General features: G+C 36.7%; 1 protein-coding gene across 1 annotated transcript in view; it reads left to right on the forward strand.

Annotated features, from left to right (window-relative positions):
- ENPEP (glutamyl aminopeptidase) overlaps positions 1-26,107 on the forward strand; it is an 89,640-nt gene extending 63,533 nt beyond the window's left edge. The window contains exons 12-20 of the mRNA XM_037156260.2: positions 4,500-4,636; positions 4,742-4,797; positions 10,510-10,660; positions 14,449-14,522; positions 14,633-14,737; positions 14,828-14,998; positions 17,192-17,332; positions 24,224-24,302; positions 25,311-26,107. Coding sequence (XP_037012155.2) covers positions 4,500-4,636; positions 4,742-4,797; positions 10,510-10,660; positions 14,449-14,522; positions 14,633-14,737; positions 14,828-14,998; positions 17,192-17,332; positions 24,224-24,302; positions 25,311-25,451 — 1,055 coding nt within the window. The 3' untranslated portion in view covers positions 25,452-26,107. The remainder of the gene's footprint in view (positions 1-4,499; positions 4,637-4,741; positions 4,798-10,509; positions 10,661-14,448; positions 14,523-14,632; positions 14,738-14,827; positions 14,999-17,191; positions 17,333-24,223; positions 24,303-25,310) is intronic.
- The last annotated feature ends 1,132 nt before the right edge of the window (positions 26,108-27,239 follow it).

Consider the following 27,239-nt stretch of genomic DNA (forward strand, 5'->3'; position numbering starts at 1 on the left):
ACCCCTGGTTGACCAAGTCTTAGAAGATTTATTTGCATAAGTCAAGAGTATCAGAACATTAATTTGTTATTTACACAAATAAGAATATACTTGCCAAAATGAACCAGAATACTTATATCTGGTAATTAGGTTATCTCTTTCCAGGAAGAAAGTTTATTTAAGAAGGATAAAGAGAGAACTAAGGTAGATCAGTTATTTAGAGATGTCATACTGTTATAGGAAAACGAAGCGACCAGACACCGAAGAATTCTGGAGTACGAGGTTTACTATTTAACGTGCACGGGCTCAGAGGAGTCAGTCTCCAAATTCTCTGAGCCCTGAACAAAGGATTCTTGGGGAATATATAGATTAGGGGTCTTCCTGTGTACGTGACAAACGTGGGGTACAGAAGCAGAATGTGATAATCGTTCTATCAGTGGGGGTGCTAGTTCCAGTCCTACTGGCTATCCGCTCTCCAGACAGCCCCATCGCTCTCCTATTGCACCTGGGGCCTGGGCAAATAAAGGTTAAATAGAGGTTTTTCAAAGTTTCCCATATCAATACTGTGAAAACCTGATGTATTACATTAACCAGGGAAGTCTAATTATTTAATGTAGACACTATCAGTAGTGACTGCATGAAATAAAAATTTCTCATTTATGCAATAGTCCAAGGGAAGTTTTCTTGACTTGCCCTTTCTCCAAGGTGGTTGTCCCCCATATACGGACTGAGAAATTATCTTTTACTTCTTATGCCTCCACCTCCCTCCTAAACCTTGGGCTTCCCTGCTGGATCTTTGGCATTTGGTCAGATGACACAGGAAGATAATGAAGGGACCAGGCCTAGAAGAGCACTTACTAGTTTTGTCCACACTCATGGCCAGTTTTCAGTCATGTATAGCCACCTAACTGTAAAGGAGGCTGACAAATACAGTGTAGCTGTGTACCCAGGAGGAAGTGGGAACAGCATGCTAAATAATTGACAGGTCTCTGCCACACACACTGTTCTCTGTAGGAGCAGATATGTCAAAAGATCTGGAACCCATATACCAGACCACAGGGGCACCTGGTTCGCTGGGCAGACTGGAGACACACTGACAGATCTTCACTGCCCACCCAACCCTTCTCTGCAGTGATGGCGTCCCCATTGCCAAAGTCACAGCCAGTGACAGTCTTCATCAGGGTAGCCAGTTTGCATTTTTCCAGATTTCTGTTTATTGTAAATTAAATATTAATATTATACCTTTCTTTTCTGGGAGAATCTCTAGGCGTTGTGCTGAATTTGAGGAGGGACAGGAATACTTTCCTGACTAAGCAACTTGTTGAAGACATTGCCACAAATGGATAAGTGATGCATTTTACAGTGTCTCATGTTAGTCTTAGCTCCAGAAATAGAAATTTTCTTCTTGACCCCAAATCCTGATAGTGCATCATCCTACATGAAGTTTTTAGCTCTCCAGCACAATCTGTGTGTAATAAGTAGCAGTTATTACCCTTTATCTTTCAGCTGCTTTACTATTATGTGATATATAAAATTTAATAATATAGCCCTGGCTGGTGTAACTCAGTGGATTGAGCGCGGGCCTGAGAATCAAAGGATCTCAGTTCAATTCCTGGTCAGGGCACATGCCTGGGTTGCAGGTCAGTTCCCAGCAGGTGATGCACAAGAGGCAACCATACATTGATATTTGTCTCCTTCCCTTCTCCTCTAAATATAAATAAATAAAACCTTTAAAAAATTAATAATATATAAGCTGCCATTTTACAATGAAAAATAACTCATGTAAAGACAAATGCAGCACAGCATTTTTATAACCAAAGAAAAAATACTTATTTTCCTAGAAATCTCAGGCTATCACAAGCTGTCTAGTTGTCTAAAGTTTGTTGTTTATATTATTTATATAAAATAGTACATTAAGGAATTATTATGTGTGCTCTCTTACTGAAATCTATTTGGGTTGAAATTAAATAGCCACTGCATGAAATTTTGAAAAGGTATAGTTATTTATGTTCTATATCATCTAAAAATAATAGAAAAAATTTTTGTAGAAGGAGCACCTACCCCCAAATTCATTCAACCTGCAATACTTTTGTGCATAAAATCAGCAAGAAGCAAAATAAAATAATACATAAATTGAATGATAGAGTATTATGTGACCATTAAATTTATATTTTCATGTATGTAAAACAAAATTGCAGGTGTTTATAATATAATTCCAGATAAAAAAGAGTACTAATTATAAAAACAATAAGGTTCCATTATGTGCATTTTCTGTGTGTGTGTGCAGGTATGTGAAAGACACTCATTCATACAGAAGATAAAAGCATGTTACTTCCATTCTCTATCTGGAACAAGCATCAGTATTTTAGTCCCGGTTACTTCATTATGTAACTAAACAACCAACAGTATTTTGCTGTTGACACCTGTTCTGAAAGTATCATGAACTTGGAAAGTCTCTAACTACTAATTTCCTGGATCTCAGCTTCCTCATCTATAAAGTGAGAAAAATCACAGTAACTTTAGACAGGCTTAACTAGGTATATATAAAGCACACTAAAATACTGCAGTATTTAGATGGATTGCCAGGAACTTCTCAATGTTATTTATATTTGCCTTGCTATTTATAGAACTGGAGGCATATCCCCTTTCATAGTATGGGGGATAGTTACCATCTGTTGTGCGCACAACTATAGGACCAACACTTTACTGTGTTATCTTATTTAATCTTCACAGCAACCCTGTGAGGGAATTTTATCCCTGTTTCCCTCGTGGTGAACTGGGACACAGAGAGGTCAAGTGATTCGGCCAAGAGCAAACCGCTCGTGAGTCACAGAGCAAGGATTTTATCCTTGATCTGTCAGACTTGGAAGTCCATGCTCTTTCTCCTGTAACACATGGCCCTGTGCTTAGCAAGAGGCTCGCCCCCGATACAAACATTCGAAGTGTACGTTGCCAAAAGATTAGCTTCCTTTTAACAACTTGTCCATGGGAGAATGACAAAGAACGAAATACTCCATGAGTGAGGTAGAAGTTTATAATATGTCAAGTGCCTACATTGAAAGGTCCTGAAGAAACTTATTGTCTTGTTGAAGAGGGTACAAATACATTATGAAAAACTACTGTGTCCTGGATATCGTCCGAACCTTATAAATACTTCCAAAATTTAAATCACCTTTCCTCCCAAACTGACACATACTCCTCTCTTCTCTAAAGGCAAATTCATTATTCCTCCAGTCATGCAAGCCATTTTCCCACTCGCTAACTCTCCACGTCAACTGAGAAAGAGAACTGTGCTCATTTTACCTGTGGCGTGTCTCTTGTATACATCATCTCTTTTCTGTTTTCGTCATCTCCACTTTAGGGTAAGCCCTCGTTCTCTTGCCCTGCATTATTACAGTGGACTCTAGAATCTCCTTCCAGCATGTCTCTCATACCACTATCAAAATTATCTTTCTAGAAAACGGACTTAAGTATGTTGTTTCCCTGCTAAAAAGTCTTCACCATCTTATCATCCTCAAAAGATGCATTCCTTAGTATGGCTTCACAGTTAAGCCCCAGCCCTTACTTCCAGCCTCATCTCCTATTTTTCAGTAGCACCTTCTACACTGTCAGTACACCAAACTGTCTGCAATTCCTCAAATATGCTAAGTAATGTCACACCTTATTTAAATTGTACACTGTCCATGCAAACTATATATATATTTTAAGTATAGGAGTAATCCTAACAAATCTGGTCATGTCGTAGCATAGCTATTATGTGAAAGGTATATTTTACCTAAACCTTAAGTCTGTGTTCCTTCAACACTGAGCTCCTAAAATCTGTTTACTGGAGCCTTATATAAATAGTGGGTGCTACTTTAAAAAGTTAATTCAGAAAAATCCATTGATGAATAAGCATTGGTGTAATCAACTGAAATAAAGTAAAAGACTTTACAAAGATAAAATTGAAAAGAGCAAGTATGGAATGGTTTATAAAGTAAAAGATGTCACGTTTGGGTTTCAGTTCTAGCACAAGCCTTGCCAGTTTAAAAGTTTTACTGATTCTCAAATCATCTTGCTTAGCAATAGCCATTTCCATGAATTTGAATGTTGATTTTAATAAACAAACTATTTTTTAAATGTTTTTACATTTTGTCCCCTCGCCAGGCTGTTCCAGTGAATATTCTTTGTGTAATTAACCTGTCATGAACTCCTTATTTTCAGGCTTTGTTTTCTTTTATTGAAGGGTTGATGAGCACAGAATTATTTTGCCCCTTCGGTAAGCTTCTGCCAGTAAAATATACAAATCACAAATTATAGGACACTTATTTACATCTCTTTTTTTTCCCAGGGCTCATATTACAGTGACATTCTAATGTCGGGCAACAAAATAAGAATTAGGCTTTGGGTTTTGGATATAAGTAAAATTCAACTCTTTGACTTAATATTCTTCTCTTTTTTCTTTATGCTCTGGGCCTAATTTCCCTGTGTTTACATTATATGCAAATATGTTTCTCATTTGTGTTTATTTACTACCACAGGAATCACTTTGAACTCTTCTAATCCTAGTGGAAGTGTTTTTCTCAAAATAAACCCAGATCACATTGGGTTTTATCGTGTAAATTATGAAGTATCAACCTGGGACCTAATAGCTACCAGTCTTAACAACAACCCCAAGGTAAGAGTAGCAATGACTGTGAGTTGTATTTTTGTTCTAAGAACGGTATCTTAACAGTTTACTTTAACCATCATGTTTCTTAACTCTCTTTCTTTCTCTTCCCAGAACTTTTCCTCCGCTGACCGTGCGAGTCTCATTGATGATGCTTTTGCCTTGGCAAGGTGGGTTTTGGAATGAGATTCGATCATTTAAAATACTGTGGATTTTATCATAAATTTTCAAAATGAATCACAATAAAATTTCAGAATTAATTATAGTTTAAAATATCCAAAGCCACTATTTATAACATTATTCTTTTCTTTAACTCTTTTTAAAAAATTCCTATGAGCCTCATAGCCAGAATACTGATGGTGCCCTTAACACACACAAAAAACCTCACCCACCTTGTTGATTCTGGGTAGAGTTTGTCTATATCAGAGTCCTTGAGCTAATTAGGAATGAAGTTCTCAAATGCTTAAAAGTACACCTTCCTAATTTGATTTAGGAAAAAGACAAGCAATGTGTTTCGTAAATTCAATTCTGTGAGCGGAAGCCCATTGTAAGATTCTTATGGCTGGAGTCATCACATACTGTTCAGGTCACGGGAGTAAGAAGAATGAGACACCATGTGTGAGGACTGCAGAATTAAAATACCAGTAGGAAACCTGACTTTTTTTTTATGGCCTGAAAGTGACCTACACTTAAAAAAATAATTAGCATAGACTGGGGGGATGGAGTAGTAACTATAGTAACTCTAAGGTTTAGTTTTTTCTTCAGGTAGTCTAACATCAGTAATAGGTATTTGTTGCATCTGTGGCACTTCTGTGGGAGCTAGGGACACAGCTGACTTTTTTGCTGCTCATGTAGTGGCTCCATGCTAGATACAAGCTATGTACCGAGAATGAGGCACAGCTCCAGTGTGTGCTCAGCAAATTGTAAACATGCATCCACCATTGATTAGTGGCAACAAGGGAGCATTTAGGAAAGCTCTTCTGAATTTGTAATGTAACATCCCTTTTAGGTAATAAACACTATGATTCACTTGAGTGAATCTCCAAGTTTAATGTCCTGGGTATATAACAAATTAATTATAGTAGTTGGCCCTTATTTGTGGTTTTGCTTTTTCTTAGTTTCAGTTACTTGAGGTCAACTGGAGTCTGACACATAACTTTTATTACAATATATTATAATTGTTTTAAATTATTAGTTATTGTTGTTAATCTCTTACTGTGCCTAATTTATAGGGAGTCTTGGAACGTGTTCCCTGTGGAGAAGGGTGAACAATATTGTATTTTCATTATATTACAGTATGTCAGTCACTCGTTTGATAAATACTCACTGAGCACCTACTCTGTCCCAGGCACTGTGTAGACCTGGGAAGTTATAATAGAACCATTAGAAATTTTTTTGCAGGAAAACTCTCCTATGAATATATAATAACCTTTTCCAAAGCTTAGCATCTTTGCTGTTGAAAATTACACAGAACTGTGATACCTTTATAGCTTAATTCCCATCACAGCACAATACACACAATTCTTTTTGCTTTAAGAAGTAAAAGCCACTTGAACAGCTCTCTCTGAGGAACCATGTATAAAGCGAATAACTCACACAAGTGAAAGACTTTCTTACATTTGCTCAGCTCCTTGGCCGTAGCCCCATAAAATTTTGAAGAGCTGCAGAAAGAAAGAAAGTGAAACAAATTTGAAAACCCAAAAAATTGAAGAATCACACAAAAATGAATCCAGAAAAGACCTGAAATATGAGCTAAGCTATTGAGCTATCACCCAATTTCCTTTTGCAACACCTGAGCAAAGCAGGACTCCGAGAGGAACACACTCCACCAGTTTTAGCTAGCGATGGGTCCGGACCAGTCTGAAACCTTAGGAGGAAGAAAAGGAGAAATGTTTGGTGAAATAGAGAAGTGTTCATGGGAGGACTAGAATTTACGTAGTGCTACTCAGGTAGAACTCAGGTGTTCAAAAAGAAGTGTAACCACAAGATATCATGTTGCATAAGCAGGACTAAAAGGGCACATCTAAAAGTAAATGTATTCTGGATTCCTTTGTCCCACATTTAAGAAGCTGGGACTCTTATTGCCCTGGATGGAATATCCAGCCAGACACATTTGTTCAGATAAGGTGTAAAAATTCACCCAGTCACTTTGCGTCAGTCCCCCAAAGAAGCTCAGTTTGATTTTATGCCCAGCCCAAGGAGATCATCAAAGTTGTCAACTTCAAAGTTTCTCCAAGCCCCCGACTCAGGCCAGCTTCAGGCAAGCTCCTTGCAATGGAAACAAGGTGCTTGATTTCCTCTCCATCTCCCTGTGTGAAACACCTGTAAAACTCTTCAAGTGGTCCCACTAAAGGCCCCTTTCTTAAGCTTGAAGTGAGGGGGCAACCTCTCAGAAGTCCGACAGCACTCCCAAAGCCCTCTTCTACAATGTCACTCTCTCCCACTTAGCTATTCCAACCTCTTTACTAAGATGGTGGTTGCTTATTAGCTAAGGGTCACAATCCCTGTTTCTGACTATGTTAGCTCCAATTTTGTGGTCTGCATCTTACTTTGGAGCGTAGGCCAAAGGGCCGAGTTTTAGGTTCTTGCAAAAAATGATGCAGGAAAAAACTCTTTGTTATACACTGTTCCAGTAGATTTTATCCTTTTCGATAGCTTGTGCTGTGCTCTGCAGCCCACTGTGTGCTAAAGCCAGGAGAGAGGGGTCAAGATTAACATAAGGGAAAGCAGAGCTGGCTAACTGGCCCCTGGGTGGAAGCAGGAGCTTCTGGGTGAGGGAGGGATGGCAAAGCAGACGGCTTAGAAGAACACCTAAGCTAATGATACAAACAGAATTCCGGCCAAGTTTAGAGGATCAGTGGCTCCACTGATATGCAAGGTAAGGGCCACCAGGGAGCATCAGCCATGCCGAGATGATGGTTTTACCATTTTATAAGTATTTGCAGTGGTGACCAGAGGACAACACAGAATTGGATACGCAACTTGCCTGCCTCCTCATGGACAGTCCTTTTTAAATAATAGGAAGAAGTAGACAAATGGGGAAAGGTAAAAAGGGGTCTGTTTTAAGCCAGAAATCTGAATTTCATTGGCACTTCAGTGTTGAGAGACCAGATACATGGGAACTTTCCAAAACTCTCCACGCCACCTGAAGGCTTTGCTGGACATGAGCACGTGGGGTCAGTTCCATCTACCCGGGCACCTCTCTAGGTTGTTCCCTTCCAGAGCCGGGTTTAACAAGGCACTATGCTCAACCCAGGCTTCTCCGAGGACCATGCAGTCACATCCAGGGGAGCAAAAACAAATCTCTGTTACGGGATTCCTCATAGCTCCTGCGTGCCCCGGCCCAGGACAGGAGAACATGAATTCCCTCAGAGGACCCCTTTGTCCTCTTCTCCATCAAGTTTGGGGGAACTTTCTTTAAGTTGTAGCCTCCATCCTCTCTACACTGTGAATTATAAGAAAATTCTACGATTTGAGTCTTTCAGACTGGGTTCTCATTGTATAAATGGAAGATTTTGGAATAAAGAAAATTCTCAATCATGTCTGGCTTTCAGAATTGCTGTTTGCTATGGAGTTAAAAAGAAATGAAGCTTGAGACTCAAAGTTGAAGAAGAATGCTGTCTTAGGTAGAGTTCCCTAGAAGCAGAGTCTGAAATGGGAGGTTCTGTACATGTGGTTATTGACAGAGTACTCTCTTGAGGTAGAGAGTTCTCGAAGCAGGATGGAACAGGGAGGAAAAGATGAGCAAAGACATGGTCTGATCTGGAGCCTGGCTTTGTCAGATTCTACTAGGAAGCTATGAATTGTGCCACAGATCAACTACAGGAACCCAGGATGGCTTGCTGCATTCCTGAATCGGATGACTGATGGTCAGAAGTAAGGGTTGTACAACCTCTTAGGCAAGATAAATGTTTCTGGCCTGCAGAAGGTGGCAACTGTGAACCAACATAGAGCTGTAAAGAGATATGGGTGGGGTACTATAGAAGACTCTGTTCTAAAAAACCAGTTCTTCACATGTGGTCCCCGCAGTATCAGCATTGCCTAGCAACTTGTGAGCAATGCAAATACTTAGGCCCTACTCCAGAGCCACTGAATCAGAAATTCTGGGAATGAGACCCAAGAGGATGATTTAACTGGCTTTCCAGTACTGCTGATACAGACTTAAATTTGGGAATCATGGTTCTAAATGGTATTGTTTTTCCTCTGAGGTATCAAATACCACTGATCCCATGGGTAGGAGCTGCAGAATAACATGGCTTGTGGGAAGTGAAAAATACATTATCTTAATTCTCAAAATATTGTCTTCTGTAATATCAAGCACCAAAAATTCACTCCCATTCCAGTGTTCTGGCCATATGACTCAGACGTAAAGAAAACAAGGGATACCAAAGTGGAACTATTACATAGCTATCAAGTGTGCTAGGAAAATAAGACACCAGGAGAAGATAATTGATTTTTCAATATTTGAATTCATAGCACTTAGTCAGGGCCTTTAACCTTTGGGTCATCAGATTTATGGTGCCCACATAACCAATTTTTCTGGTCCTAGGAACCAAGACCCTTCTAATCTTTTCACCTCCCAGAAGTATGCAGCCCACTTGATTTCTGACCAAATTATCTGCCATTCTTTCTAAAATTTCACTAACCTCTTTGCTAATTGGATCCTTAGAGCAACAACTATCCTTCAGCATTATCCTAAAAAAAAACCACTGATTGGGTGTAATTGTTGCTCTATCCTCCTGGGAAAACAGGGAATGATTAAAATTAGCAAGTTATCAAGTTTCAGTTGTCAACACAACATTCTACAGTTTTTTACTTAACACATATTCTCCATTAAACACTCTATTTCTCAATATTATTTACACTTTTATTAAAGGAGGCCAAACACTCTGAAATATAACTCCTAAATCAAAGATCAGGAACTGAGACAATAAGAGAAATCAGCTCCTTGAACTGAAAAGAAAACTCTGTATTGTATCTCATTACTAAAAATCATATGATGCCAAAACAAAGATTTTTATTCTTATCTATCTCTCCAATACTAGTTCTTCCTATAAGCAAACTCCTCGGGAGAAGTCAAGATATAATTACATTATTCTTTATTCACAAAATGACCTCAAACATACTAGCACTCAATGCTTCAGTGTTACTAACTCAATACTTTAAAATGTATTTTTAATGGAAACTTACAAATATAATTTAGAAAAATAAGATTCTCATAAAATTTTTCCTAAAACCTAGGCTAAAAATCAAAGCATGACAGATTACTAAGAATATGATTTCAAAAGATTCTAGCGCTCTTTCTAAGGAGGAAGATATGGGATTCTTTATACTTTTAAATGCCAATAGTAACTTCAAATTTTCTGGTGGAACGAAGTTTATTTTTATTTAGCCATATTATTGGGAAATGTATAAAACAGGAGATGTTTCATGGGAAAAATAAGTTCACTTTAAATGTTTTAAGCATTCATGAGTTGTGAGTATTGTTATTCATGTTTCTTCATTTCAAATACAAATAATTTCATTCAGATACATTAATAATGATGTATTTGTGTATTACAGTTAGTTTATAAACCTAACATTTAAAAGTTTCTATTCACCAATATTAATCACATGGCTTTTGTTTTATCTCAAATTTTGCCAGAATTTTCAAATGTACATTTTAATGTTCTATCTTTCCATTTACTATTGAGTGTTTGAAGGCATAATATATCATTGTGAACAAAACTATTTGCTTAAGCTTCAAAAATACATACACTTTCTAAATTGTGTAATAGAAGGATTCTCATTAACATTGAAATCTGTAATCCCCATATTAATTCTTTCAGTTAAATGGAAGCTAATTAATCTTTCTAATTAACTGTGGTTTTTTCATTTCTTAGAGCTCAACTTCTGGATTATAAGGTAGCTCTGAACTTGACCAAGTATCTCAGAATGGAAGAGGATTATTTACCATGGCAGAGAGTCATTTCAGCTATAACCTATGTGATTAGCATGTTTGAAGATGATAAAGAGCTATACCCTATGATTCAGGTAACGTTAATGGTATATTGTATGACAATAAATGCCTAGTCATTAGCAGAATAGGAAAATTTCTGAGAGAAGGAGCTCCTGGGAGATAAAGCATATCTTTCTTGCCAAGTGAAGTCAAAGGAAAGTACAATGACTTGACTAGTCGAAGCAAAGAGGTGCTATTTTTTTCCATTTTTATTTTATTTTAAATTATATTTTATTCATTATGCTATTATAGTTTTCCAATTTTCCGTCCTTTACCCTACTCCACCCAGCACTCCCCACTCTCTCAGGCAATCCCCACACTCATGTCCATGGGTCATGTGTATAGGTTCTTTGGCTACTCCATTTCCTATACTGTACTTTACATCCCCATGGATATTCTGTAATGACCTATTTGTACTTATTAATTCCCTCACCTCTTCACCCATTCCCCAAAGCTCCCACCCATCTGGCAACCATCAACATGCTCTCTGTATCCATAATTCTGTCTCTGTTCTTATTGCTTGCTTAGTTTCTTTTTTAGATCAATTGTTGATAGAATATATTTATTGCCATTTTAGTGTTCATAGTTTTAATCTTTTTCTTGAATGAGTCCATTTAACATTTCATATAATAATGGTTGGTGATGATGCACTTTTTTTTGTCTGTGAAGCTCTTTATCTTCCCTTTGATTCTAAATGATCTCTTTGCTGGCTAGAGAAATCTTGGCTGTGTGTCCCTGCTTTTCATGACTTTGAATATTCTTGTCAATTCCTTCCAGCCTGCAAAGTTGCTTTTGAGAAATCAGTTGATAGTCTTATGAGAAATCCCCTGTAGGTAACTAACTGCTAAGATTCTTTATCTTTAACTGTTGGCATTTTAATTATGACATGTCTTGGAGTGGGTGTTTTCGAATCCATCTTGTTTGGGACTCTCTGTGCTCCCTGGACTTGCATGCCTATTTCCTTCACCACATTAGAGAAGTTTTCTTTTGTTATTTTTTCAAATAGATTCTCAATTTCTTGCTCTTTCTCTTCTCCTTCTCGTATCTCTGTGATGTGAATGTTGGGGGGCTTGAAGTTGTGCCAGAGGCTGCTTATACTGTCCTCATTTTTTAAATTCTTTTTTCTTCATGTTTTTTCTGATCAGTTGTTTTATGCTTCTGTATGTGCCAAATCATTGATTTGATTCTTAGCCTCATCCACTCTACTGTTGCTCCCTTGTAAATTGTTCCTTATTCCAGTTATTGTATTCTTCTATTCTGACTGGATCTTTTGTTGCTGTTGGGGTCCTCACTAGGTTTCTTGAACATTCTTACAACCACTGCTTTGAACTCTGCATCTGATAGATTGCTTATCTCCATTTTGTTTAGTTCTTTTTCTGCAGTTTTGTTCTGTTCTTTCATTTGGGCCATGTTTCTGTGTATTTGGTAGAGCTGCTATGACTTCCTGTCTTGGTGCCATGGCCTAAATGTAGTAGGTGTCCTAAAAGGTCCAGTGGAACAGAAGCCTCTCTTATCATCCAAGCTGGGTACTTGAGGTATACCCTTCATATGGGCTGAGGACACCCTTCTCTTGTGGTTGAGCCTTGATTGCTATTGGCAGGTCAATGGGAGGGACTTACCCGGGCTAGTCAGCTGCAAGCACTGGCATTGGCTGTGACCACTGGCCACCAACCTCTAACCTCTGTGTAGGATCAGCTGTGCAGGGGCAGGGTGGTGGTGCTCTCATATGGTTTTAGCTGTTCAATCAGTGGGCATGCTCAGTGGTTTCCAGGGTGGTGCAGGCCAAGGTCAGCCCCAACTTCTGTTCTGCCTAGGGCTACCCTGCCTGAGCTATAAAGCAATCTGAAATGGCTGCTACCTGTGCTGTGCTTGGAGATCACAGGTGAAGCCAAGCTGTGAGTCTAGGGTGACTGCTGCTAGTGTCCATCTTGGGGCCACTTAGCAAAAGGTACTAGGGCTGGAGGTCACTGAGGATAGCTGTTTCTTGTTTGAGAGGATTTAGGAAGTTGTGAAACTTGAGCCAAGACCAGCCATTCATCTGGAAAAGCAGTTTGGGTGGGCATGTAGGCTGGGTGGAATACAGTCTTTGGGGATCTCCAGAGCAGGGGAAACAGTGTTAGCCAGGTTGATGGAGTATCAGATATGGCACTAACCTGCTGGCTCTGTGGCTCTGTTCAGCGAGTATTCAGAAAAGGGACAATGGTCTCTGCCTGCCTTTTTGTCTGGGAGAAAGCTGTTTCCCAGCTCATGCCTCGATGCCAAATACTTCAGTTTTTTTTCCTGTATGCCATGGCTGCCTTTCAAGCTGCTGCCCCTTTGCTGGATCTCAGTGGGAGTGAGTCTGAGTAAGTCCGTGTGTGAGTTCTTAAGATGAACTGCTTGGGACTCCAGAAGTTTCTTCCACCAACTCAATCCTCACTTGTTTGGCAGCCACTTGTTATGGGAACTTTACTTCCTGGCACTGGAACCCTGGGCTGGGGGGCCTGGTGTGAGGCTGGGACTCCTCACTCCCAAGATCTCTCTCCCAAATGTTTATCCATCACACATGGATGTGGGACCAGTCTGTTCTGTATCTCCACCCCTCCTACATGTCTGGATAGATACGATGTCTCTTATTCCATAGTTGTCAGACTTCCATTCAGCTCAGTTTCCGATGGGCTGAGTGATGGTTTTCCTATATTTTAGTTGTAATTTTGATGTGGTTGTGTGAGAAGGTGAGCTGTGTTTACCTATGCTCCCATCTTGACCAGAAGTCTGCTATTTATTTTTTCACCATGAAATGTATCAATATTTCTGGTTCAGTATATCACTTAAAGGTATATTTTAGTGTTATAATAAATATAATAATTAATATTTTATTCAAAATAGGCTACATTTTTCCCTGACTGGTGTGACTCTGTTGGTTGGGCATCATCCTGCAAAGCAAAAGGTTGCCAATTGCGTTCCATTCAGGGCATGTGACTAGGTTGCAGGTTTGGTCCTTATTTGGAGCACATACAAGAGGCAACCAGTCAGTTTCTCTCTCACATTACTCTTCCTCTCCCTCTCTTTTTCTCTTCCTTCTCCTCTCTATAGAAAATAAGTAACGTCTTTTTTAAAATAGGCAACATTTTAAGTCATAGATACTAACTAAATCTTATTTTTTAATGAATTCTTCTAGGTCAAAATGAATTTATTCTTTCTAAAACATAACATGATGTTTTTTGTCATTACTATAGTCATTTTTATATTGAGATTTTATTATAAGATATTCTAAATACTTTGCTTTGTGATTTCTGTAGCACTTTGGCAAGACACTTGTAATTTTAAACAAATTCTGGACTAGAATCTCTTGTCTCTTCCACTTGGTAAATGAAAGAACTTGGTTTCATTTGGACAAATGGTTTAATATTTGTGAGTCTTAATTTTCTTTGTACAGTAAGAATGTCAGCACTGGCTGCCTATGATAATGGGATAGTTAAGATTATATAATATAAACAGCCTTTGTAAATCCAAAGGCAATATGCAAATATTGAAATAACATTATTATTTCATCAATACTTGAGCAAACTTCTTAGTGCAGCAAGTATGTCATGTGTTATTCTGTTTCCTATGAGTGTTAAGTAAGAAGTGGAAATTAAAAGGGGCATACCCAAAATTTTATAAAACACTAGAGATTGCTCAGGATGTTCTTACTTCCAGGATTGAAGCAATATTACAATGTGATAAGAACTGAATACATCTCTTTCCTAATGACGGGCCCAGGGCCTGTAGATTATAATAACTGAAAGACTGCTGATAAATAATGAATGATTACTCATTGTTCATGGTGCTTTTATTTCAGGAATACTTCCGAGGTCAAGTAAAGCCAGTGGCAGATGTTCTGACCTGGGATGATACTGGAGACCACCTGACAAAGTGATTTTTTTACATTTTTAAAATGAATATCCATTCAATATCTGTTTGTTTGTTCTAAATTATGTTGAAAAGTACATCAGGCCCACCTTCGTGTGTTTTTGTTTTCTAAGGTTGCTCCGTGCTTCTGTGTTAGGGCTCGCCTGCAAGTTGGGGGACCCAGAAGCCTTGGACAATGCTTCCCAGTTATTTCAGCAGTGGCTCACTGGGACTGTAAGGTGACTGACTGTTCACCGTGTTTTCATTTGTAGAAGACTTTAAATTGGGAAAGCAAAAATTAAAAATTTTGAAACACTGCATTCTCCTAGGATTCCTGTAAATCTGAGGCTTCTGGTATATCGGTATGGGATGCAGAGCTCCGGCAATGAGACTTCATGGAACTACACTCTCAGTCAATACCAGACGACTTCATTGGCTCAAGAAAAAGAAAAACTGCTGTATGCATTAGCATCCGTGAGAAACATTACTCTGTTGTCAAGGTAACTTTGGGCTTTTTTCCCCACTTCTATGAAGGTATTTGATGGGGTTTTTTTTGTGTCACAGTCTCTTATAGATGCTATTAAAGTATAATTTTCCAAGAAAATCTATAAAAATTATTTTCCCTGCAAGAAACAATGTCTGTGTATTAGGAGCTTAAACAGTAAATAAATGTAATCTCATATGAAAAAATGCAAAAGGTAGACAGTTTTCAGTTGGGAGCAGTGGTTCAATATTCATCCTGGACCTAGGCTCTTTCTCTTTCTGTTCTGTCATCCTCAACATGTTGGATGTCTCCTGGCCTCCAGAGTTCCAACCCTTTTGTCTTCATCCATATACTCGGATGTTCAATGGAAGCAGGACAGGAGCAAAAGGGACCCTCCTCACAAGGCTCTGTCTTTTATGTTAAGAGATCAGTTATCTCCACTTCCCCTCACAATCCAGAAGTGGGTCACACTTGATCATTTTTGGTCATATTCTGGATCTACCACATGATCATTTGTAGATGAGGATGACCTTGCATTGTTTGACTGGCTTGTATCAGTCATGCTTCCTTGGAGCTGGGATGGGAGTCTAGCTTTCCTGGAATCAAGGACAGCTTGATCCAGAGCTGGTGCCTGTCAGCAGAGGAGTGTCTGCCACAATATGCATGCACTCACAAATAAAGTGTATTTACATTTCATTCAGAAGGTATAAAGACTTTCTGAAGCTGATCTATGAATCTTCTACTCCACACCTATGCCACAAGTCTGCTAACTTCTGCCTTAACTCATTTTTTGCTTAGTTGAGTTTCTGAGTTATTGTATTAATTTAACCAAATCTTAGGTTATTTCTTTGTATAGGCATATAAATTGTGAAACTAAAATTGAATATAACATGATATCTACCCCTGAAAAGGGTTTCATTAAGGGTTCATGAAAGAAGCAGAATGTAAATTATAAGTTACAAATACAATAACCAGTTTGTAATGACTACCAGAAACTGTTTATACCTGACAGAGCCAACAATGCACCGTCACCACCTTGCTTCAGGGCTATATGTCAAATTCTCCTGCTCACTGCTCTAAGTCTATTAAGAGCTTGATCATCCTGGCAGTCCACAGAACACCGCATTGATCTATTATGTGGATGGCATTGTGCTGATTGTATCTGATGAGAAAATTAGCAAATACTTAGATGTCTTACTAGACTCTTGTGAACTGAAGGGTAAAAGGTAAATTGCACAAAAATTCAGGGGCCCATCACTCCAGTGCAGTTTCTGGAAGTTCAGTGGATTAGATCATGTTGAGATATTCCCTCCCTATACAGACATGGCACAAATTTAATAAAAATCTATTGAGTTGGTCACGTAATCTATTGATTTGGACTTATTTGAATTATACTATAATTATAGCCAACTAATCTAACTACACAGGTTATGTTAAGAAATTATTTCTTACAATCCATGAAAGAACAAATGAGACTTAACTGTGATCCCACAGAAATCAGAGCATACTCTCCCTTAACTTACTGGCTTCTTTTTAATAGGTCAGTGGGATAATAGGTAAGTGGGCAAAATGCTTCTATTCAATAGATACAATTATTTTTTATTTTTATTATTTATTGGGGCAACATTGGTTAATAAAAATTATATAAGTTTCAAGTATACAATTCTATGATACTTCACACAAACTCAAATCTTCTGTCACTATATACCTGACCCCTTTATCCTTTAAGTCTTCCCATCTTCTCCCCTCTGCTAACCACCATACTGTTGTCTGTGTCTATGAGTTTTTGTTTATTTGTTGCTTTCAGTTTTGTATGCCACATAGAACTGAAATCATATGATTCTTGACTCTTCTTGTCTGACTTATTTTGCTTAGCATGATATTCTTAAGTTCCATCCATATTGTCACAAAATAAGGTAAGAGTTAAAATTGTGTTTTTTTATTGTTTTTAGTACCTTCAAAACAATTCAAGTTTTAATGTTTCTGTAGTTTACATCTCACTAGCCCTGAAAATTATAGGTTCCTTTCTTTAAAACAGTTAAATATTTTAGAAAATTTTAAATTGTTTTTCATTATTTGTCATATTTAATTAACTTGGTTGGTTGGTGCCTCAGGAACTGAATTACAGGAATGAAAGCTTTGTTGTATTGGAATTTAGCTAGGGATGAATGAACATTAAAGTTCATTTTGAATTTTTGGCTTCTCTTAGGTATTTGGATTTGCTCAAGGACTCAACCCTTATTAAATCTCAGGATGTGTTTACAGTCATTCGATATATCTCATATAACAGCTATGGGAAGAAGATGGCCTGGAATTGGATACAGTACAACTGGGAATATCTAGTCAACAGGTGGGATGATCAGATAATGGTTTGTTGTTCTCCTTGTTGGATACTGTCTGCAATTCTTTCTCTGTTTACTGTACTGTCTCTGACATTTATACAGTATCTGAAATGGGATATTACCAGAGGTAAAGGGTCATGGTATTTTCCTTCCAGTGAATAAATGTACTAATTAATTTTCATCATAATTTAGTTTTGGAAAGTATTCCACCTCATCTGTAGAATTCTGAGATCTGGAGAGATGCCTAAATCACATTACTTTTAGTTTGGTTAAAACAAGTTAATATAACTCTGCCTGTTGTCATAGTACCTGGCATAATGCCAGGTACATATGTAGTTCTCAATCAATATTAATGAAAACTAAATGGGAATTCTGAGATGTGTGTTCAAATTAGAGCCTATATCTTACTGGGCTTATGTGAATGATATATTTTATCTCCCTTGACCAGATAGTTAAATTTCAGGTAATTTGAAAAGTTCTTAAAAGGAATCTACACTTCCCAGTCAATAACTTTAAAAATGGAAAACAACATATTAACTGAAGAAATTCTTTCCCAATTTTTTAATTTCTTGAAATTACACATGAAATATTGCTATTCTTGGTCCTAATTCTTTAAATTTAATGCTTATTTTCCATTAAAAGGATATTTCTTTGACAGAACAAAAAATAAAATATAGCTTCCGGATCCCAAACAAATATGAAAACATTGACCAAATATGAAAACACTGACCATTGACCAAAGGTAAACATTGACCTTTCCCATCTGAAATCCCCACACCGAGAAACAGCCTCTGTTGGCCTCTTCTAGTCTCTTCTTCTTCCCATCAGCGCTACCTAATTGACTGCCTTATCAGAAATATTGAATATGACAACTTTTCCTTACATGATCTTTTCTTCCCTATCATTCACTGGAGGGCCATCATGTTGATTCATATTGCCCATCCTTCTGGGATCCAGATTCAGTCTCCAGCTCTCAACCAAGTTATCCTACATTGGTTTTTTTGCCTATTTGTGATAAATTTCTGCCTTTTTCATTCTTGCGATGATTGATAGTAATCACTTTTCCTTCTCTATGGAGATTGATTGGTGCCCACTCACACATACGTGATAATCTGTTCATCTGTTTGTAATTGTTCAGTGAAATGCTTGGTTTACAATTAATAAATCTGCTTATTCAGAACATGTTACCTGGGGGTAACAGTTCATATTATGCAAGGTAATGCCTTTCATTTTGAAAGATATATGCCTAATGATAAATACTGTGTATTTTGTCTTAATTCAAAAGGCTAAACCTTTTATTGGTGTGTGCTGCACAAAACCTATGTAGATGAAAAACAATGCTTACTTTTGAATTATTGTGAAAAGACAAGCAAATGATGTTTATTTTGCAAACTGTTTATTATAAGGCTTATTTAAATAGCTCTGGTATAATTTATTTCAAATAATGCATTTTTCACTTTTAGAAATTAGCTCATTGTTAATCCTCTTAAAAATTAAGAAGTAGAAAAAACAGATGTTATCTTGTCATAAAAATTATAAACATCTGGCCTTAAAATACATCTATTAGACATAATATTGGGTTTTTTTCAAGAAAAATGAATTGATAAAAAATTTCTGGTGCTAGTTCTAAAACCCACACCCAAGGGTTTTTGTATTTCTTCATAGCCTAGAAATCTAATTCTCATAAAGTATTATTTCAAAGAGCTCGAACAGAAAATTATGTAATAATCACATGATGGACACCCCCCCAAGATGCCCAATATTAATTATGACTAGTTTGATTAAGTAAAATTTTCCTATCAACATTGGATAGGACAAATTAAACAGGAATGAACCAAGCTTTATCTAAAATTTCTAAACTTTTGAACATTTTCCAGACTTCAAAATGAGTGGTTTTATTGCCTCCATTTCTGAATAATTTATTATCATTCTACCAAAAAATAAGCTGCTTTTTTTTTTTTTTACACTACAATAAGGACAATTTACAACCTGAAGCGTTAATGATAACCACAATAAATGATAAGAAACATATTTCATGAATAGTACATGAATGTCCTAGTAATAAAGATTTTGTCATGTGAATTTTTTGACAACTGATGGCCACATCACTGATGTGCTTTTCTAGTTTGAGACTTAACCACAAAGTTCCAACGATGCTTCAGAATTTCTTTTTTAAAAAAATTTTATTTAGTTATTTTTCAAGTACAGTTTTCTGTTTATTTCTCCCATTCCAGCCCACCCCTCCCCCATGCACCCCACCTCCCTCCCATTTGCACCCCTCTTAGTTATTGTCCCTGTGTCCTTTATACTTGTTCCTCTAAATCCCTCCCCTTTTTTCCCCTTAAATTCCCTCCCCTCTCCCCTCTGGTCACTGTCCTCCTGTTCTCTATTTCAGTGTATTTGTTTTTATTTTGCTTGCTTGCCTGTTTTGTTGTTTAGCTTCCTGTTAAAGGGGAGATCATATGGTATTTGTCTTTCAACACCTGGCTTACTTCACTCAGCATAATGCTTTCCAGTTCCATCCATGTTGCAAAGGGTAGTAGCTCCTTCTTTCTCTCTGCTCCATAGAAGTCCATTGTGTATATGTACCACAATTTTTTGATCCATTCATTTACTGATGGGCACCTAGGTTGCTTCCAACTCTTGGCTATTGTAAATTGTGCTGCTATGAACATTGTGGTGCATAGGTTCTTTGAAATTGATGTTTTGGGGTTCTTAGGATATAATCCTGGCAGTGGAATTGCTAGGTCAAAAGGCAGGTCGATTTTTATTTTTCTGAGAAAATTCCATACTGTTTTCCATAATGGTTGTACCAGTGTGCAGTCCCACCAACAGTGAACTAAGGACCCCTTTTCCCCACAACCTCTCCAACATTTGTTGTTTGTTGCTTTGTTTATGGTAGCCATTCTGACTGGTGTAAAGTGGTATCTCATTGTGGTTAAATTAAAACCAGAATTTCTTTTTGCTTTTATTTATTCCACTAAACTCTTAGATAAAATTGTGAAGTTGGACAAACCCAATAAATCAATAATGTAGTATGGTAAAGTTTGCTTTTAATTTACAACTCTAGCTAAAAAATTAAATGAATGGAATATGACTGAAACCATTCAAACACTACCACATAAACAAAATAATTTGAGAAAGAAAAGTTTTGGATGTGTCAAAATAATTTATTTTGAGAAACATAATACTTACGTAAATATTAAGTCTAAGAAGTTTATTTTTATATAAATTCAATAAGAATTTAAATAATTACTTTTAAAAGTTATCAATGTGATAGATGTATTTGATTCTGGTTTCTTGTGTATGAATATATTTGTTCTTACAATTCTAGTATTTATATAGGTAGTTGTAGTCTTTTTATTCAGTCTATTCATTGCTAGTTCCCAAATATATCCTTTACTTTTTAGTCTCTAAAAACAAAACAGAGGAGGAATATCGCAGAAGTTATAGAAGCTTGCTGATAACATATGTTTTCTTACCTGTAATTAGCAGACTTTTTGAAGTCTATATACTATCATGATAGTAACTTAAGTATAGTTTATTTTTTTTAATTCCCATTTTCTTATTATGAGTTACTGTTTTGTACAAAATACAGGTAAGCAAAATTAAGAATACAAAAATCACCGATAATTTTACCTAGAAATAACCCCTTTTGTCACACTATTGATTTTTCCTTGAGTCCATTTTTTAAGAGAAATAATCTGGTTCCTATTTTCATGGATCTTAGAGTCTAGTGATAGAGACCAATATTAACTTGAGAATCCCATGAATTCTTGTACACTTAAAATTGTAATAATTATAAACAGAAGAGGTTAGAGCACCCTGAAAGATTATAAAGGGAAAACCAATCAAATCAAGAGAAGTTGGAGGTTAAGGGCTTTCCTAAAGGAAGTGATGGTTGTGTTGAATTCTGAGGGAAGGGCAGGAGTTAATTGGGTGAACCAGAGTGGAAGTATTCCTGGCTGAATGCTTACTATCAGGGAAGAGGAAAGGTAAGTGTCCACCTTTGCAGGGTCATATTAAGATTTGAGCTTTTGTTCTAAGACCAGTAAGTCACTTAAGGGATATAAGTAAGAAAATGAAATGTTCAATTTTACTTTGAAAAGAAAACTGTGGTGCTGAGGTAAAGCACAGACCTAGATGGAGGCTACAGTGAATTTGGGAAAAGCAGTTGGAAAGATATTGCAGTAGTTTTGGTAAAAGATAACGGTAGATTGGACTATGGATGTAATGATGAAGATGGAAACATAAGAGCAACATTTAGAATTGGGTGGTAGATTAGAAGTGGGAGACAAAAATGAGGTGTCAAAGATAACGCCTAGATTTCTAGAAAAGATAAGATTCGCAGGAGAATGATGAATTCAGTTTGTTGCATGTAATGCTTTTGATTCTCTTTCAAGATGTTAAAGTGAAAATTGTTTCAAGGAGGTTCTAGTTGCTTGTCAAATGTTACTTAAGGTTTAAGTACACTGAAGACTGAAAAATACTCATTAGATTTGTTGGCATAAAAGCTATTGTAACTTTAGAAAAAGTTTTTCAGTGGAGTGATGGGAGCAGATCTCAAATTAAAACACATGAAAGAGTCAGTGGTGATGAGAGAGAGATAAGAACTGTAGAGAAATACCTCAAAAAGTTTGGCTATAAATGGGGGAAGCGAGAGAAAAGAAATTGAGAGCGATGGCAGATCAAAGGAAAGATTTTTAACTGTGGGAGATAATTTTAGTATGTTTAACATATTTAAAAGCTGGTAAGGAAGATCCAGTAAAGAATGAGAGATTTAATATGTAAGGCAGAAAAAAATATTCTTAAAATAAAATGTTTAATAAAATGGGGTAAAACAGGAACCACAGCACAGGTGATAGGAGGAAAATTGGTATATCTGTATATTTGTAGGATAAAAGATATAGGAGTTACTATGTATTTTTTCTGTGAAGTTAAAGGCAAGGTCATTTTTGGGGGGAGCAAGGAAAGCAGGGAGTGTTTGGAGGTTGGAAGACAGTGAAACATTTAAAAAAGGCAACTCAAAGAGGAAGAAGAGAAGTTGGCCAGAACAATGTAGGAGGATTGTCAAGGTGGAGAGCTAATTTAAGGTAGATATCCAGGAATTTATAGTGACACATTGTGAGGAAAGCTGGGTGACCTCCTTTGATAGAACTTGGCCACTTGGTGCAAACACAGAGAAAATGGCTATTGATTTCATGCAAAGCTGGAGTTTTACTAGACACACACAATTAAAGTATAAGGGAACAATGACCGGTGTGGTTTAGTTGGCTGGCCATTGTTCTGCAAAGCAAAAGGTTGCTGTTTCCATTCCCAGTCACATGCTTCGGACACATGCTTGGGTTGAGGGTTCGGTGCCCAGACGAGTCACAAATGAGAGGCAACCAGTAAGTGTTTCTCTCTCACATCAATATTGTCCTCCCTCTCTTTCTACCTCCTTCCCCCTCTCTCTAAAAATAAATAAATAAAATCTTTGAAAAATATATAAAGGAGTTCAGGACTTAGGCACAAATGTTATTAAAAATGGTAGACTGTGAAATATAAACTATATAAGAAAATAAGCAAAGGAAAAGGAAGAGCTTATGGTCCAGGAGAAAGTAGGAATAGCAATGGCTGAAGGACCAGAAATCCCCAAAGGGCCACGTATAGGGAAAAAGTGGTCTAATGGAAACCGAAAGATAAGCTGTGTGTCATGGAGGGTGCATAAACGAATCATTTTGGAGGAAGAGTACTTAAGGATGAGCACAAGGTATGACAATGGGAATTGATGGCTGAAATAGAGTAAAGAAAATACCACTAAAATTGAGGAAGTCAAGAAATAAAGGACCTCAGATGTTATATTGATCGTCCATGTGAACCTTGTAATTGCCCAGCATGAGCAAATGGCTTGGAGTTAGGTCCCCCCCCAAAGTATATCATAAATGAGGTGAGAAGGAATAACCTGAAGGAACAAACATTTTTAACAATAATAAAAGAATAATGGTCTGGAAGCAGCAATGGGAAGCTCAGCACACCTATTCCATTTTTGATCTGGTGCTACAAAGGGCATGGGAAAATAAACATTCCCCAAATGCGAAGTGGTATCCCCCAGAAAGGGATATCTTCAGAGAACTAGGTTGCAGGCTTGAAGAGAATGGGGCGACCTAGGAAGCTGAGACAGAGAAATGAGGAGGTGCACATTACGGGGACAGTGTTGAGAATGCATGTCTCAGAGTCTTAGATTTTGGATAATGACTGATGACATTAAGTAAAGGGAAATGGCTTGCCTTAGACTTCTAAGACAAAAGATGAAAGACACGGTGGATTTAAATTCAATGATGTCCGGGATAAAAGTGAACATTGGACCTAGTACACTGAAGATCATGGTTAATTATTAGAACTTTTTGTCTTTTACACATTGGTTTATTTTCTCTTTATATTTCTTTTGCCAGCTACTGATTCATTATTTTGCTAATTTCAGGTTTGCACATTTTCCCCTCTCACTAATTTAAAGGATTCTTTATATAGGTAAAATCTTTTTAGAGCAAAGTAATAAGTTATGACTTTTAGTTTGATGGCATTTTTAGTATAAAACTTTTAAAAAAGTGTATGCAACAAACTTTATCAGTTTTTATCTTTTTGGTTTCTCCTTTCACTATGTGATAATTTTTGATGTAAATTTTCTCCTATTTGTTTACTTCTTTATCTATTAATGTTATTTTATTTTATCCTTCCCTGACATTTCAACAGTTCACATTTTTTTAATTATATTTTCTTGACTATGTTAGCCCTGGCTGCTGTGGCTCAGTGGATTGAATGAGTGCCACATAAAGTAAAAAGAAAATGTTCGCATCTAAAGAAAAGACTTAAAGTTCTGTGCGCTTATATTCTCTTTACTCCCCTAAATTTCTCGTCAGGTACACACTCAATGATAGAAACCTTGGCCGGATTGTCACAATAGCAGAGCCGTTCAACACTGAACTACAGCTCTGGGAGGTATGGAAACAAATTTCTCTTTAACTTGTCTAGGAAAAGACTAAACTTTTCTATAAAACAGAGATGATATTCTTTTCTATTCAGATCAGAGAAACAAGGAGAAAGAAATAATTCTTGTATGTAATTAAATGTACACCTATTTTTTCTAAACTGAAAAAATATCTAATAAGCAAGAAACAGACAAAATTTTAAATCTGAGAAAGGCAAGCTTTAGAGATCTGCATGGGATCCTTCAGCTTACCAACACATGAACAGTAGGCCTTTCCTTTCCTGGTAATTGTTACCCTGGTAAAAGTTAGTCAAGATGTGATTCCTTTCAAAATTCATGGTTTTGGAATTTCACAACTTAACCCAAATCTTTTATGTTTCAAACATCTCAGTTTCCTGAGGGAAAAATGTATATTAATGTTGGGTACATTGTATGAATTTTTAGTATCTGTTTATTAGATATTAGAGTGTCAACATTCTTCTGTGTGTTAAGAAACAAAATAATTGTTAATTTTTAAATGGCAAACAGTTGAGTTTTAGGGAAAGTTCTGGAGAAAATTGGGAGGATAGAACAAGTTTAACAAAGATTTTTTGTGAGTCCTTAATAAGTGAACTGAAAGTATATTAAAATGCTCCTGATTCATGCAGTGAAAGACTGAGCAAAGCCGTCATTCCACAGACCAGATTTTCCAGGGACTGCCCTGAGACATGCACAGAAAATACAGAAACCAGCAGAAGCAGGAATGGGCATGCCAGCTGTTAGTTGCTGCTCTCCTTCCCCCAAACGTTAGAGTCTATTGTGGCTTGATGCTCTGCCAGGCATCCAAAGCCATGGGTGATCGCGACTATTCTGAGAAATGGGCTCAATCTAAATGATGGACTAAAAGATATATCTCAATGTTGTGTAGTGATCCTGAATTTCCTGGTAAAAAGGAAACCAATCCTATTTTCTAAATGACATTCTTGAAGACTAATTGGGCTTTAAAGTGCCTTGCTTAATTATTTCCCTCTCTTTTACAGGTGGAGAGTTTTTTCAAAAAATATCCAGAAGCTGGAGCAGGAGAACAATCTAGGCAGCAAGTGCTGGAAACAGTGAAAAACAATATTGAATGGGTAAAACAAAACAGAAAGAGTATAGCAGAATGGTTTGCCGATTTATAGGAATGGTTCAAATATCCTATTTTAATTTTGTGAATCTGTTGTTTTTACTATTAAGCATTTGGGGACCTGATATACAAGCGCTGTGGGGGGATCCTTATACACAGATTCTGCTTTTTCTAAGTATTATTTTTTTATGTTTTGCAAAGCTTTAAAATTGTTGGTATTTGTTTATGAAAGAAGATACCAAAAAAAGGAGTTAATGTACTCAGGGATTTCTTCTAAGTGTACTTCATAGGAGATTCTTTTCAAAGTGAGGATAATGTAATAGCCATTTAAATGTCTTTAAAATCATTCTTTGTATCTGAAATCTGTGAAAATAGAACAATTTGGTCTTGGCTTTACATTTTCAGTACCAAAGAAACACCACTAATCTTTTCTCTTGATTGATTTTTAAAGTTGAATACCGATACTTGAGGGACCAATATTACATCTTAATCTTTATTTTATTATTCAGAATTATACAGATCTAATACCATTTTATTCACATACGTCTTATTCCTTTAAATCCTACCAAAGTAACTGAGCTTAAATTTTACTCAAGGATTGCATGGAATAGCCAAAGAAATGTCTGACTGTTGCCTTTGCTCTTAGAACATCAATAAGAGAACTCTCTTCTCCTTTTTAAAATAAATCTGAATGATTACCTTGAAAAAATATATATTGTTTCCAGTGTCACTTTACTCTTGAATAAATAACAGCTGCAGTGTTCCCCGAATAATTTAGCACAATGCAACTCTGATTTAAGAACCCGCCTTTTTCATGCCTGCTACTCCATCTGCCTGTCCCATTCCCTGCAAAGCTCCCTCAGATATGCTATGAAATTAGAGGGAAGATAGTGCTTAACTCTGCTCCATGGACTTTAGAGGAAAAAGACTGAATAATTGGAAACTGGTCAGGGAGAAGCAAAGGCTGATTATTCTATCACACTAAATGGAATTAAAATTTAGCTTCAACCTAACCTAGCAATCTAAGTGTGAAAATGAGGAAACACATGGCTATCTGCAGCATGACTCTGCATATCTGAGGCTATATCTCCTTATAGTAACTTTTATGCATTAACCCCTATCCTAATCCATACAGAATAGCACGGATCAAATTTAAATCCGTGACTTGATTAAAGACATCAGTTATATTTAATATGGTACTTGATGCCTTGTAGATCCACAATTTAAGTCCAAGAAGTAGAAAAGATAGTCAATTACTATGTCCCAATCTTCTACCTTTAGAAAAATCTAAATTTATTTAGAATCTTCTGAAGTATAAAATCATTTAAGATTGGCTTGATGGTAATTGAAGCACATGAAAACAATCAAAGTTTTAGCACTGCCTTTATTTCCATAACAATGTGCCCTAATCAAGTCCTGTCAAACTTTGTAAACTTTCTTACTGCTGTCACTCAGGGACCATTTTCTCAACCTACATAGCTAATCTGACAAATTCACATGTAGACTGGGAAGAAATCAAGAGATAATCAAAGAAATCAAAGAGAAATCAAATTCACATGTAGACTGGGAAGAAATTTCCAGACCAAAACTTAAAAACTATTACTTTAAATTACTTCAGAAGAAAAACCACATTAACATTCTAAGTCATCAGGACGACAACACTATGAACTTCAAATTAACCACAATCAAAATCAGCACTTAAAGTCTAGTATTGTTTCAAGTATACAAATAAGGAAGTAAGATGGATTATTCTTCAGCTTTATTAATAAATGAATTTTAAAAGGAAAAAATATACAATGGTAAGTAATAATAGATGTCAGCTTGTCTATAAGCCATTCTATTT

Source organism: Artibeus jamaicensis, unplaced genomic scaffold (assembly GCF_021234435.1).
Source record: "Artibeus jamaicensis isolate MK-2021 breed Jamaican fruit bat unplaced genomic scaffold, CSHL_Jam_final scaffold_3222, whole genome shotgun sequence".
NCBI lineage: Eukaryota > Metazoa > Chordata > Mammalia > Chiroptera > Phyllostomidae > Artibeus > Artibeus jamaicensis.